Source organism: Chrysochloris asiatica, unplaced genomic scaffold (assembly GCF_000296735.1).
Source record: "Chrysochloris asiatica unplaced genomic scaffold, ChrAsi1.0 scaffold00040, whole genome shotgun sequence".
Taxonomy (NCBI): domain Eukaryota; kingdom Metazoa; phylum Chordata; class Mammalia; order Afrosoricida; family Chrysochloridae; genus Chrysochloris; species Chrysochloris asiatica.
In genome coordinates, this window is record NW_006408558.1 from 21464195 (window position 1) to 21478365 (window position 14171).

Below are 14171 nucleotides of genomic sequence, written 5' to 3' on the forward strand. Positions count from 1 at the left end.
CCTCCGTCATGCCCAGCTTGCCCTCACCTCTCTGAACACCATCTTTGCAAAGTGCCATAAAGACACTTCTTAAAACACATCATTGAATTCCCGTTCGCCCATTGCACTTTATGGCTCTGGCCGAGTCTGCTTCCTCCGCCCCACGCTGAAGCTCAGGATCCGCTGGAGGAAGCTGTGTCCGGGGTCAAGTCTCCCATCAAAATTTACTGCTAACATCTTTTTACAACACCTGTCTCACTGAGCTGTGAAATACTCTTGCCTCTCCAAAAAAAGAAAGAATATTAAAACGTATGTTTTATATCTTTTACAAATAAAGTACAATAAAACTTACTTGTGCTTTAATTCCACATCTGTCCTGATAGAAGGAGGGAGAGAAGGTACTAAATGCATGTGGCAGACTCCTGACTAAAGTTCCTATTTCTCTTCCTTCCAAAGGGAGTTAGAAGGAGCCCGGGGGCCAGACACCCCCACTAACAGAGAAACTGGAGACTGTGGCTGTGGTCCATTGGAACTTTGCAAAATCTCGGTGACCATTTATTTTCTGTGTAAATGAGTGTGTAAGCGCTCAGCTACTAGGGGAAGGGTTGATGGTTTAAATCCACCCAGAAATGTCTCGGAAGCCTGGATTGTGCTTCTGGATGATCATAGCCTGGAAGACCCTCTGTAGTACAGTTTTACTCTGTGTACAGGGGGTCTCTGTGAGTTGAAATCGACCTGACGCCAGCTAGCAACAACAGCGGTGCAATGTCTCTATCTCCTCAACCATCAGCCCAGCCACAACCTTGTTATGGAGATGAGAAGATGGGGGTTACCCAACATATTGCCTTCATCACATGTATGCTTGAGACTGAGGGCTGGAGGGACAGACTGAAGAATGGACAGACCCAAGCAGAACCAGGACCTCCAGCTAGCTTCCTTTGCCAGATCCCGGAACCAGAACTGTCTGTTGGACCCTGCTGGAGCAAGGGCCCAAGGGCCAGGGCATGGTGGTGATAACAGTGGAAGACAGAGCACAGGGCTGGATCCTGCTCGGGGGCCTTCACTTAGATGTGGCCATGGACAAGTCACGCTGCCTCTCTGGGACTCACTCTTTTTCCAGTAAGACCCAGTGCTGGCATCGGCCCCATTATGCTTGCTTGGGGACCTGAAGGGTCTCCCTGGCAGTCTGGGGCTGACCAGTCCTTCGGGGTCTCAGTAGGTGCTTTCATTGCCAAGATGATGGGGTGGACATGCCTTTGGTCACGACTGAATAAGATGACAGATGTTAGGTGCCGTTGAGTCGGTTCTGACTCATAGCAACCCTGTGTACAACGGAACAAAACACTGCCGAGTCCCGCGTCATTGCTCTGTGTGATCCCTTCGCGGCAGCTGTATATCAATCCCCCTCTACTGTACCAAGCATGATGACCTTCTCCAAGGGCAGGTCCCTCCTTAAGACATGCCCCAAGTTTGTGAGATAAAGTCTCTCCATCCTTATCTCTTAAAGAGCCTTCTGACTGTACATCTTCCGTGACAGATGGCTTTGTTCTTCTGGCAGTCCACGGAACTTCCAAAATTCTTCATCAACAGCATAATTCAAATGCATCAGTTCTTCTACCATCTTCCTTTTTCATTGTCCAACTTTCGCATGCATATGAGGCTATTGAAAATATCATGGCTCGGGTCAGGTGCACCTTCGTCTTCAAGTGACATCTTTGCTTTTTAACACTTAATATGATTCTTTTGCTGTAGATTTGCATAGTGCAATCATACATCATTTCATTTTTCACTGCTGCTTCCATGGGCATTGATTGTGGATCCAAGTAAATTAAACCCCTTCCACCTCATTATTTACTTTATGTATCATGTTGGTCCAGTTGTGCTGATATTTGTTTTCTTTATGTTGAGGCGAAATCTACACTGAGGTCTGTAATCTTTGATCTTCACCAGTAAGTGCTTCAAGTCCTCTTCACTTTCAGAAAGCAAGCTTGTGTCATCTGTATATTGCAGGTTGTTAACGAGTCTTCCTCCAACCTTGATGCCATGTTTGTCTGTATATAGTCCAGCTTCTCAGATGAGTTGCTCAGCATACAGATAGGATAAGTCTGGTGAAAGGATACAACGTTCCTGATTTTAAGCCATTCAGCATCCCCTTGTTCTGTTTGAACAGCTGCCTTTTAGTCTTGTGTCTCTTGGCATGTGTCTGATTAAGTGTTCTGAATTCCCCTTCTTCACAATATCATGCATGCATCATGGTTATGATCCACACAGTTGATTGCATTTGCATCATCAATAAATCCCAGGTATGTAGGGTAGATAGGGATGGGCAGCTTAGACATTGGCTACCTAAAATGAGGGGGCGATAAAGGCATGAAGTGACTGGCTTGCAAGGTTTCAAGGGGGAGTTTAGCTTGAGAGTGTGTGGGGGAAGATAGAGTCCTCACTGAATAGTTTTTATCTTGTCCAGACGGGTCTGGTGTAAAGAGATGAGATAAGATTCTTATGATTCAATAGTAACTGTCATGACTAACTGTGACTGTCACAACTGTAAAGGTAGGAGTTTTGTAACAAAAACTGGGGTGTAGTTAATCTTACAGTCCAGAAACAGAGAACCCTAGGGCCATCAAGGGAGAAGAGCACAAGCAGAATGTGGGACCCTATCCAGAGAAGCAGCGACACCAGAGATGGAGGCATAGATGGGGACATGGAGAGAGGGAGCAGCTGAGGGTTCTGGATTCATGGAAAGAAAGGGACTGAGGGCTGGCGGCCAGGAGGCAAGCTTGCAGAATGTGTCCTTTCATGGTGTAAATTATTATATATGTCTGAGTGTTTGAAAAAAAAAAAAAGAGCTAAAATGAATAGACAGAAATACTGTTAACTGATGGTACAAGGAGGGGATTATAATCATTGTAATGAAACAAAGTATATGATTTGGTGAATGTAAAACTGAGGAACTGCCCTGTAAACTTTCACTCAATTCACATTAAAAAAAAAAAAAAAAAAAAATCCCAGGGAAATGGCTTTCTGGTATTCAGGATTCATCCATCTGACGTCAGCATAGATACTCCTTATTCTATGACCTCGTCTGAATCCAGCTTGAATTTCTGGTAGTTCCCTGTCCTTGTACTGATGAATCGTGTTGGAATGGTCGTCAGCAAAATTTTACTTACCTGTGATATGACAGATAAATAAAAAAACCCAACCAAACACGCTGTTATCAAGTCAACTTTAATTCAGAGCAACCCAAAGCATTTAAAAAGCATTCCTTCTTTCCTCCTGCCTAAGTTGTTATCAAGTGCCATTGAGTTGGTTCTGACCCATAGCGACCATGTATAGGGTTTCTGAGGAGCAGCTGGTGAGCTTGAACCATTGAACTTATGGTTCAAACTGACTTTGTAGTCCAATGCATTAACCCACCGTGCCATACAAAGTTGGGGGAAAAAAATCCCCCTTCCAAGTTTTGTTGTCTTTTGTGTGTCTCTCTCTCTGGGCTTTCTGATTTCTGAGCAGGGCTGGCTCACAGGAAGAAGACGTGGGTCTGGTGTATGCATTAAATTTTATAGCTTACGAAATATGCTCAGCCCCTTCACACTGGATCCTCACAACAAGCCCCAGGGAAGGTTTGCCTTGGAGGCTGAGAGGGGCTGAGTTGACTTGCTGTTGGGAGATCTTGAGCCCAAACCTAATGGGACCAGGGGCAAAAGAAGAGTAAAACCATGGGAGTAACCTGGAACTAAGCCATACAGTATCACTACATAGACAAGCCTGGGAGGCTGATGCCAACTCTCTTTTGCTTTCTTGATTTTTCTAGTTTCTCCACCCAAATGCATTCTCTCTGACCCCTGGGTCTTTGCACAGGCTGCCCAGATGACTCCATTCTCTTAGAGTTGCCCTCAGCCTTCCCGTCTCAGCTCATTTAATTATACATTCAGCCCACAGATGCCCCCTGAAGGCTTACACTCTCCCTACCCTGTGCCTGGGGTGGGGGGCAGGTCAGACACTCACCTGGAAGTCAAGGAAGAAACAAACTAGGCAAAAGTGGTGAGTCTGTCCAGGAGGCAGAGACCTGGGGGAGTGGGTGGCTGTGGGCAGAGGGCAGAGGGCAGAGAAGTGGTCCAGCTTAGGGAGGGCATAGCAGGTACAAAGGCCCCGAGGCAGGAAGCAACTGTCTGAAAAGTGACCAGGGTGAGGGGCATGGTGGGTAGCTCTGGAGGAAGTTACGGAGAGAGGTGGGATATCAGGACTCAGAATTCGAGCTGAATTTTAAGCACAGGAGATGGAAACACAGAATGAAAAGATGTTGGAATTTTGCCACAGACTTTTTAAAGCCTCCTTGTGTGTTGTTGTTGGATACCATCCAGGTGACCCCATGTGTGTAGAGAAGGGTTTTTAAAGGCTGTGACCTGCCAGGAACAGACAGCCAGGCCTTTCTTCCAAGGAGCTTCTGGGTGGCTTTGAACCGCCAACCTAGTCACTAGTGAGCTTTTGACTATTGGCACAGTCCACGGACTCGGAGGAGATGTGTTCTTACATTTATATCTTAGGAAGGTCCCTGGGCGGCTGTGGGAGGAACAGATGACAGGGGATGTGGATGGACACAGTGAGATGCATCCGGAGGGACCAGGGGGAGGGATGATGGTGGCTTAGAATCGGGTAGGAAGGTGAGGGCTTGTTTTTAGGGTCCCAGGGGGATGAATCTGACAGATCCACAGGATGGATGGGAATTGGGGAGTAACAGGAAGGCAGATTGGGGTGGCCCGTGGGGCTTGGGGTCCAACAAAGACTGGGAAAACAGGTTTTAGGAGAAAGGGTCAAAAGTCCCGTTGTGGTTATATGGAACACAGGGGTGATGGGCAGGGAAGAGAGATGGGGAGCCAGGAAGCATAAAGAGGGTTTTGAATCCATGGCTGAAAAAGGGTGAGAATGAGGTGTGGGGGCTCCAGGAGAGGGTGCTCTGGAGGCCTGGGGAAGGCTGGGCTGAGTGTGCTGAGTGCAACCCTAGGGAAGCCCAGACCTCCGTGACCCTGGCCAGCCTGGTGTGGGCTGAGGGGAGCAGGTGGGAACAGCAGTGGAGATCGTGGCCGAGGGGGATGAAGAACCTGGTGGCTGGTGGTGACTGGGGCAGGAGATGGGGTTTGAAGGCAGCCTAGATGGTGCCTTGGAGGGGGCAGCTGCTCCCCAAGGAAGGACCTTCACACCCTCTGACCTGTGGGCAGGTGGGAGGAGGAGGCAGCATTCTGAGCTCTTTCAGTGAAGGTGGAGCAGGGAGGGAAGAGTGAGCCCCACAAAGGGAGCTCAGGAATTCAGAGGAAGCTTTCCCATCTCTGGGACATGGCGCTGGTCAGTAAATAGTGGTCAACTTTCTGCTCCTCATCCAAACTGCTGGTGCCTCTCCCTCCACAACCCCTTCTTTGCCCTTGGCAGTACTAGCCAGTCCAGTTTAGCACTTTGTACCAAATCAAGCCCATTCGGCTTCTCATGTAACACAGGTGTTCCATTTTACAGAAGAGGAAAACTGAGGCTTGCATTTGAACTTCTTCCAATCTCCCTGCCACCCCACCCCTGTGTTGTTGCTGTTAAGTGTTGTTGAGTTGGCTGTGACTTATAACAACCGTATGCACAACAGAACGAAACACTGCCCAGTCCTCTGCCATCCTTAAAATTGTTGCTACATTTGAGCCCATTGCTGCTGTCGCTCTGCCAGTTCATCTCATCGGGGGTTTTCCTCTTTTTTGTTGACCCTCCACTTTACCAAGCATGAGGTCCTTCTCCAGGGACTGATTCCTCTGACAATATGTCCAAAGAACAAGAGAAGAAATCTCACCATCCTAACATCTAAGGAGCATTCTGACTGTACTTCTTCCAAGATAGATTTGTTTGTTCTTCTGGCACTCATGGTACTTTCATTACTATCCATCGACCCCATAATTCAAATGCATCAATTCTTCTATGGTTTTCCTTATTCATTGTCCAACTTTTACATGCATATAAGGCTAAGGGCTCAAGTGTGGTAACAATTGTGAGGGTGACCCAGGACCAGGCAGTGTTTCATTCTGTTGTGCATAAGATCACTGTGAGTCGGTACTGACTTGATGACACCTAACAACAAGGCTAATGAAAATACCATGGCTTGGGTCAGGTGACCCTTAGTGCAATTGCTCTTTGATACTTGAAAAAGGTCTTTTGTAGCAATATATCTTTTGGTTTCTTGACGTCTGCTTCCATGAGTGTTGATTGTGGATCCAAGCAAAATGAAACCTTTGTCAATTTCAATCTTTTCTCCATTTATCATGACGTTATTTATTGGTACAGTGGTGAGGATTTTTGTTTTCTTTACACTGAGGTACAATCCATACCGAAGGCTTTGGTCTTTAATCTTCATAAGTAAGTATTTCAAGTCCTCATCGCTTCCAGCAAACAAGATTGTATCATCTGCATATTGCAGACTGTTAATGAGTTTTCCTTCAGTCCTGATGCCATGTTCTTTTTCATATAATCCAGTTTCTTGGATTATTTACTCAGCATACAGAGTGAATAATTATGGCAAAATGATACAATCCTGGCATACATCTTTACTGATTTAAAACCATTCAGTATCTCCTTTTTCTGTTCCAATGACTGCCTCCTGGTCTTTGTCCAGGTCCACCCCATACCCACACCAAGAAAGGACATTTAAGTGAGAGTCCTCAGGTCTCTTGTGGGGTTGTTTGCCTAGTAAACCACACTGCCCCTTGAGAAGAGGACACAGGAAATGGGTGGTGACTGAGGGACCAGCATGGCCCCTTGGCAAGGATGAAATTGGCACCACTCGGGGGAACGTGTGAAGCTGAAAGGGTCTCTGATGAGGATGTTTTCAGCATGATTCTGGTGTCCTGGGATGAAGGCTGATCCCTAACAGGTTCTGGAGGCTTTGCCTTGGCCCTGCCTCCTTCCTTTGCTATTCCCAGCTTTGCTTACCACGCCCCCACACATTGAATTTTCTTCACCCAGGACCTCACACATACTGTTCTTGCTGGCAGTACACCCTGCCCTGCCCTGGCCCCCTCCCACTGCTCTCCTCCTGGGTTCCCTCCTCTCCCAGCCCCATGCTTCCCAGCATTTATTAGAATTTGAACGGCTTGCTTGTGTGATGCCTGAGCCAGCTTTGGGCTTCCCACTGGGAAGTGCTGAGTCTGCTTGTTCATTGTGTCTGCAGGACTGATGAAGGATGCCCTATGTGCCCAATGAATGCAGGACTTGCGTGTAGTGGGTGGTCAGTCAGTGTGGGACCTGCATGCTGTGGGTGCCCAGTAATGCTGGACCTGCTGGGCATGAGTGCTCAATGAGTGCCGTTGAAGTGATGAGAAGTCATGTCCAGCAAGTGTGATTCTGGTTTGAACTGAAGTGAAGTGGACTGGGGCTACTGGACTTTGCTCATGATCCCCTCAGTTAACACTATAGAGTAAGGACCATGGACTCGTAATGTGGGCATGCCATCCACTGCTCTCGGCATCCTTGCCTGTGGGCAGGAGACAGGTCTGTGTGGGCTACCTGTCTCTCCTGAACCGGCCCCTCACACAACCATTGTCATAGAAGGTTCTAGAAGGCAAATCCTTCCTTTCCCACCAGCTCTAGTTGCCCTTCCACCACAACACACTTTTGATGAATTTGAGTTTCTTAATTGTGATCTTGGCAGTTTGCTACCCTCCAGGCGGTCAGGAGCTGGCTGCTCCAAGGTACCAGGCTGGGCTGAGAGCAAGAGTGCTCCGGCGGCCTCAGGTCAGCAGGGGGAGCCCGTGAGCTATAACCTGGCTCACTGTTCTGGCGAAACCTCCAAGGGGCTCCGCAGCTCTCTGGCGCCCCAAAGGAAAGTCCAGGCCAGGTTCAGGGAGCTGGGCTAGAGCAGAGGACCTGGCTTTGTGTGGAGAGAGTCCACCAGTGAGACCTGCTCCCCACTCACCAGCTGCGTGAGAGAGGCCGGTGATAGTGGGGCCCTTAGTGAATGTTAAATAGGGGATGTTAAAAAGGCAGCAGGTCTGTTTGGTTGTGTGGCTTTTTCTTCTCCACCCTCCTCACAGTTGGTACATCTGAGCCCATTGTTGGTGGCTGTTGTGTCAGTCCATCTCATTGAGAGTTTTCCTCAGTTTCTCTCTCTTTTTTTCATTTATTGAACATTTTATTGTGGTTTGGGTGAAAGTTTACAGAACAACTAAGTTAGTTTCCCGTTCAACAATTTATATCCCTCAGTGCAATGCAACAGCACTCACCCCTCTTCCTCCCTGGGTTCTCCATCTTTCCGGCCCCTTCCTGCCTTCTGAACTTTGTTTTTGCGCAAATGCTGCCCTTTAGATCTCCTATGATTGTTCTGAGAAGCACGTTCCTCATGGTTGTTGCCACTTTATACACCTTTCTGAAAGGTGATGTCCGAGAGTGGTCTCAGTTCCAGGTTCGGAGTGTGTCTAAGGATCATGGTCTCAAAGGTTCCTCCAGTCTCTACTAGAGTCTGGTCATTTTCAGAGTGTTGAATTTTGCTGTACATTTTTCTCGCACTTTGTCTAGGACCTTCTACTGCGATCCCAATCAGCGTGATTGGTAGTGTTACCCGATGGCTTTAAAAAAAGTTTTGATTTGAATCGAGTGCAAGTTTACAGGGCAAATTATCAGTTTTACATTCAATAAATCATATTTTGTTTCATTGTAATGATTGCAATCCCCTCTATGTACCACTAGTTAACAGTATTTACCCCTGCCTCCCTTTTTTGTTATTTTTTTTTAAAGCTTTTATTGTGAATTGAGTGATTGTTTACATGGGAGAACATCAGTTTTGCACTCATCCTATCATATTTCATTTCATTGCAATGATTACAATCCCCTCCATGCATCATCATTCAACAGTATTTGCTTCTATTCCCTCTGGGGTTTGGTTGTTTTTTGTTTTGTTTTTTTGGTTATGTACACAAAACTGCCCTATGGCTTTTTGAGGCCACTTGTCCTGGCTCCTTGTGCCCTGTTGTGTTGCTGTTGCCAAAGAGTCAAATCTGATTCATGGTGGCCCCGTGTGTGCAGAGTAGAACTGCTCCATAGAGTTTTCAAGGCTGTGACCTTCTGGATGCAGATCACCAGACTTTTCTTCCGAGGTGCCTCTGGGTGGGTTCCAACACCTCAAGCACTTCTGGCTACTAGTTGAGCATTTAGCTGTATCTATCACCCAGAAACTCCCTACAGGTAATGACAATGACACTGTAACTGGCTGGTGATGTGTTGTTATTAGGTACCACTGCGGGAGTTCCATCTCAAATGTGGCCTTTTGTATAACAGAACCAAACTTAAGGATCTGAGACATTCTCACAATCTTTGCTAGGTTTGAGCTAATTTTTGCAGCCACTTTGTCAATGGCTCCTTAAAGATCTCTCTTTTCACTGAACCTCTCCTTTACCAAGCACAATGCGATTAGTCCCTGCCACTGACACATCCAAAGTCTCTCCAGCCTGTCTTCTAAGGAGCATTCTGGCTGTACTTCTTCCAAGACAGATTTGTTGGTTCCCCTGGCAGCCCACAGTACATCCAGTATTCTTTGCCAACACCACATTCCAAGTGGTTAATCCATCTTTGATCTTCCTTTTCAACGATGGATAATGTAACTGATTCCGTGCCACCAGCCTGCCTGGCCTCTAGCATACGTGAGTCCTGTAAGCTTGAGCTGTTCTTCAAGGGTTGTGCCCACCGCCCCCTCTGTATAAACTTGGGGTCCCAGAGGGATGTGGGTGCAGCTGGAAAGCATCAGGACTGAATTCTGAATCCAGGTCTGTGGTTCTCAGTTGAGTCCTTCAGGTTCCCTGGGCCTCAGTTTCCCCCCAGTTTCCCAAGGGGATAAGGTTTGTTGTTGTGATCTGTGGACTGCTTCAGCACCTCTCTCCCCATGTGACCGAGGGAAAGGTGGAAGGAGGTGTGTCAAGAAGTAGTTGTGAGGACAGGGGGACTGGGCAGGGACAAATCCCTGGACTGCCCTTCCCCCCTGCTTGCCCTGATTCTCCTCCCTGTGCCCCTCCCCCAGCCTTTCTGAAGGGCCTGAGTGACAAGCAGAGGGAGGAACATTATTTCTGCCAGGACTTTGTCAGACTGAAGAAGATCCCCACATGGAAGGAGATGGCGAAAGGTAAAGGTAGGCGCTTCTCGGGCGGGGTCCCGTGGGTATTTGGTTGTGGTTTCTTTAGAACCTTGGGCTTGGGAGACCTGACTAGGCAATGACAAGAAAAATCATCTTTGCAGCATTTATTGAACACTTACTATGTGTGGGGCACTCTGCCTATACCACCTCATTTAATTATTCAGCATGACCTGAGGCAGGTTCAATTTTAATTCCCATTCTGCTGTTGGAAAACTGAGCCCCAGACCCTTAAGTCCATGACTACATGGTTGTTCTGAGCTGGGATTTGAACCTGTGGTGCAGTTGGGTCTTACTGATGAGCTCCCAGGCCCTGCAAGTTGTTGGCTTGCTGAACCTGGACAAGCCCCAGTCTCCATATCTGTGAAATGGGCTTCTTGTTGTCTGCCTTGGAGTCAATTCTGACTAATAATAACTCTTTAGGACAGAAGAGACCTACCCTAAAGGGGTTTCTAGGCTGCACACCTTTACAAGAGCCAGGTCTTTAACCCCATGGCATGGTTGATGAGTTTGAACTGCCAACTTTTCAGTTAGCAACTGAGTGTTTAACTATTGTATTGTTTAGTGCCATTGATTCAGTTCAGACTCGTAGAAAACCTGTATGGGGTTTCCAAGGAGTGGCTGGTGGGTTTGAACCACCAACCTACCAGTTAACAGTCCAGTGCTTATCCTACAGCACCACACCAGGACTCCATTGGGACTCTATATAGGGCTTCTGAAACTATAAATCTCTGGGGGAGACGTAAATCTTCCCAAGGAGTGGTTGGTGGATTTGAATCACCAATTCTGTGGTTAGCAGCCCAGTGCCTACCCCACAGCGCCGAAAGCTGCTGGTGATGCTGTTCTGATACTCTAGGAGACCACGTATCAGGGGTCATTTCTGTCATCATCCGTCACCCACCCCACCGCTGCTGCCTGCCTAGGAAGGTGGAGGGAGGCTAAGGGGAGGTCCTGGGCCCGTCGGTCAGTCTGCAGTGAGGGTCCTCCCTACGACCCCCTGAACACCACTCATTCTAGGGGTGACTGTAAAGGTGGAGGAGCCCAAGTACAAGAAGGACAAACAACTCAACGACAAGATCGCCCTGTTCCGCGGTGACATTACCAAGCTGGAGGTGGACGCCATCATCAATGCCGGTGAGTGGAGGTTTTCTGGCTGGCCTGGGTGGCCGCCTTGTTGCCTGCCCTGGGTCAGCCGAGCCCGGTGTGGTGGACACCCTCTGGCTCCAGTGGGGCTTGGGCTGCTGGTTGAGTGTAGCCTGCTGGCGCCACAGAACTCAGTGTGTTGGCCACACAGGCTCGGCTTCCCTTGAAATCCTGACCCTCGGTGTCGGGGGCACCTCTGCTATGAGCCTTGCAGCGTCTGAGACCATTAGCATTCGGGGGTGGGGAGAGCGAGGCTGCCAGGAACACAGGCCAGAGCAGGATGGTCTGCCCTTGCGGGCTGCATTCACCCTTGACCATGTCTTTTCTTCCATCTGCTCTGCCCTTTTCGGACCTGGGCAGGTAAGGGAGCTCATGGGGAAAGGTGGGGTAGTGAGGCCTCCGCCACCCTTCTGGCAGCTCTCCATCACCGGAAATGGAGACTCTTGCTGGCTTGGCAGTTTATTGTGATGAGTAGGGGGTCACTGCTTGTGTCCTCTGGAGGAGGGAAGAAGGTGGCTAGTCCTCCTTGGGGTGGGGTTGATCGGTGGGGTTGATCGAGCAGGGTCAGAGGTGCTGGGAAGGGCTCACCAGTGGCCTGTGGAGGTGTGTAGGTGGTTTGTGGGGCTGAGTCTCCACTTTGAGGAAGTGGTGCCCCTTCGTAGATGCTGGTCAGACCCTCTGGTTTGGTTGCTGATACACAAGCTTGGGCACCTCTGGGTATTTTTGAATCTCCATGCCTTACTCTTGGGCCTTTGGAGTTGGCTGGGGTGTGTCCCTGAGTGTCGAGTATCACCAGGGTGTGGTGATGCTGATGCTAACCCCCCAGGAAGGGCCTGCTTGGCACTCTGGCCTGCTAGTTGGTTGCCTGGTTAGTGGTTCTACCTCTCCGCCTCTTGTGTTAGGCACGTAGACCACAAGGTAAATGCCAGAAGGAGTTCTGACTCAGATTTACTGGTCGAGGGGGCAGAAGGCGCTCTGGTCATCTTTGGGTTTCTGCTGGCGTCCGCACCTCACCGCTAGGTGGATGGGTGGCAGATGTCACAGTGACTGGGGTGAGAACATCTTGCTGCCTGTATTAGAATGATCCGGAATCTGAGAACAGATGTGTCCAGGTAGAGCTGAGCCGAATCCCTGCCCTGCCAGTTAGGGCTGTGGTGGAGAGGCAGTCACGTCTCTCAGCCTGAAGTCTCTCTGGTACTCTTCTTGCAAGAAGGGAAAAGTGGGGGTCTTATCAACACTTCCCCACCCGAGCTGGTGGCCACAGGGAGGGTGTAGGGGCTGTAGGGTGTCTCACAGATGGAGTAGGATCGCAGCGACGGCGGTGCGGCGGCGAGATTAATGGATCTTCCTAAGTGCCCTTGTGACTTGCCAGACGCCGAGTGCATGGCTGTGTCAGCTCCTCACCCTTGGAAAAGCACTTAGTCCTGGCTGCGTTTTCTTGCACCGGGCTGGGGGCGGGCCCGGGCTCCTCCTCCGCCTCCAGTCCCCGCCTCTGAGCACTCCTTGGCTGTGATGAGGGGAGGCCCGGGCCCATGAAGTGTAAATGAAGCCCACACAACAATGCGGCTGCTGGCTCAGCACCTGCCATAGAGAAGGCAAGTGGGCAGCTTTCACCGACCCCAACCCCTGTGCTTGCCTCAGATTACCCAACATCAACATCGCTTGGCGCCTTTTCCTGGGATCTCGCTCTTTTTTTTTTTTTTTCCCCCTAGAAAAAATTCTTTCTGTTGAGATCTATAGGACCCACAATCTGCCTGCAGCTCCAGGGAACGGGTCCCACAGGCCCTGCAGATCTTTGCTTGGTCCCTTGGTCCCAGGGTGACCTTGGCACTGGTGGTCCCCGTGCCCGGGTGTAGGGTGTGGGGTGGGGGTGTATGTGGGTTTTCAGCAGTGTTGGCTCAGGTTCTGTCTGGCTCCCTTCCTAGCAGGTCCTGGCATTTTCTCTGCCTGATGGCTTTGGTCCCAACCTCTGGAGTGTGTATGCGGGTACTTAAGGGTTCCTTCCCCGGGACTCCAGGATGCTTTTACTCCTATCTTTGGCTCCGTCTTTTGGGGCCTTGGCTCAGACCCCGATACTTGGGGTTCCTGGTGGCTTGGAGGACCTAGAGGATGGGTCCCGGTTGACTCTGGCACTGACTCACACCCTGGGGTCCTCAGGAACCTTGGCATCACGCCCACGGGTGTGTGTGAGGTCCTCAGTGGCCTTGTTCCGGTGAGTCCCCGTCCCTGACTTTTGCCCCACCCGCGCCCCGCGCCGACACCAGGGGGCAGCAGAGCTCGCTTCTCGCGGCGCCGCCCGGGCGGTAAATCAGCGGGTTTATTAGTGGGATGAAAGTGGTGGGGAACGCGGGGCTTTTCGGGGTGCCATAAATCTGCGTCTGTGCCTCGTGAAACCCATATGTGCTTAATTCATATGTAAAGTTTCAAGCAGGAAGAGAATACGTGTCCATTAAATTCTATTTGACTTGATTATAATCATTAGCCGTGAATAATTGCTTCTCAGCGCCGGCCACGGAGCCACCACAATGGGAGAAAGGAGGGAGCAATTATCTCGGGCTGGGAATTTTTAAATTTTTATTTTTGAAGCTGAGGGCAGCGTTGGCCCCTCGGGTGTTGGTGGCCCGCAGGGAACCCTGCAGGTGGGGCTGCCTGTGGATGGGGTCTCTTTTTGTCCCCCTGCCAGATGGAGACGGGGCTGGGAGGGTGGAGCAGCCTCCCCACCCCCGCCCCTGGGCTCCCTGCAGCTGCAGAGACTTGGTGGGGGGGGCGCTTTCAGTGGGATCTGGGAGGGGCCTGTGAGAGAAAGGGGGTCCAAGCCCTCCAAGCCCCTTGCATCTTTAAAAGTCAGGGTCTGGGGCTCCCAGGCCAGGTAGAGGGCCCCCTCCAGCCCTGCTGTGGTCTCACC

General features: G+C 49.9%; 1 protein-coding gene across 1 annotated transcript in view; it reads left to right on the forward strand.

Moving 5' to 3' along the window:
• The window catches only part of MACROD1 (MACRO domain containing 1), a 186407-nt gene that overhangs the window by 28399 nt on the left and 143837 nt on the right, over positions 1 to 14171 (forward strand). The window contains exons 2-3 of the mRNA XM_006860997.1: positions 10013 to 10114; positions 11141 to 11257. Coding sequence (XP_006861059.1) covers positions 10013 to 10114; positions 11141 to 11257 — 219 coding nt within the window. The remainder of the gene's footprint in view (positions 1 to 10012; positions 10115 to 11140; positions 11258 to 14171) is intronic.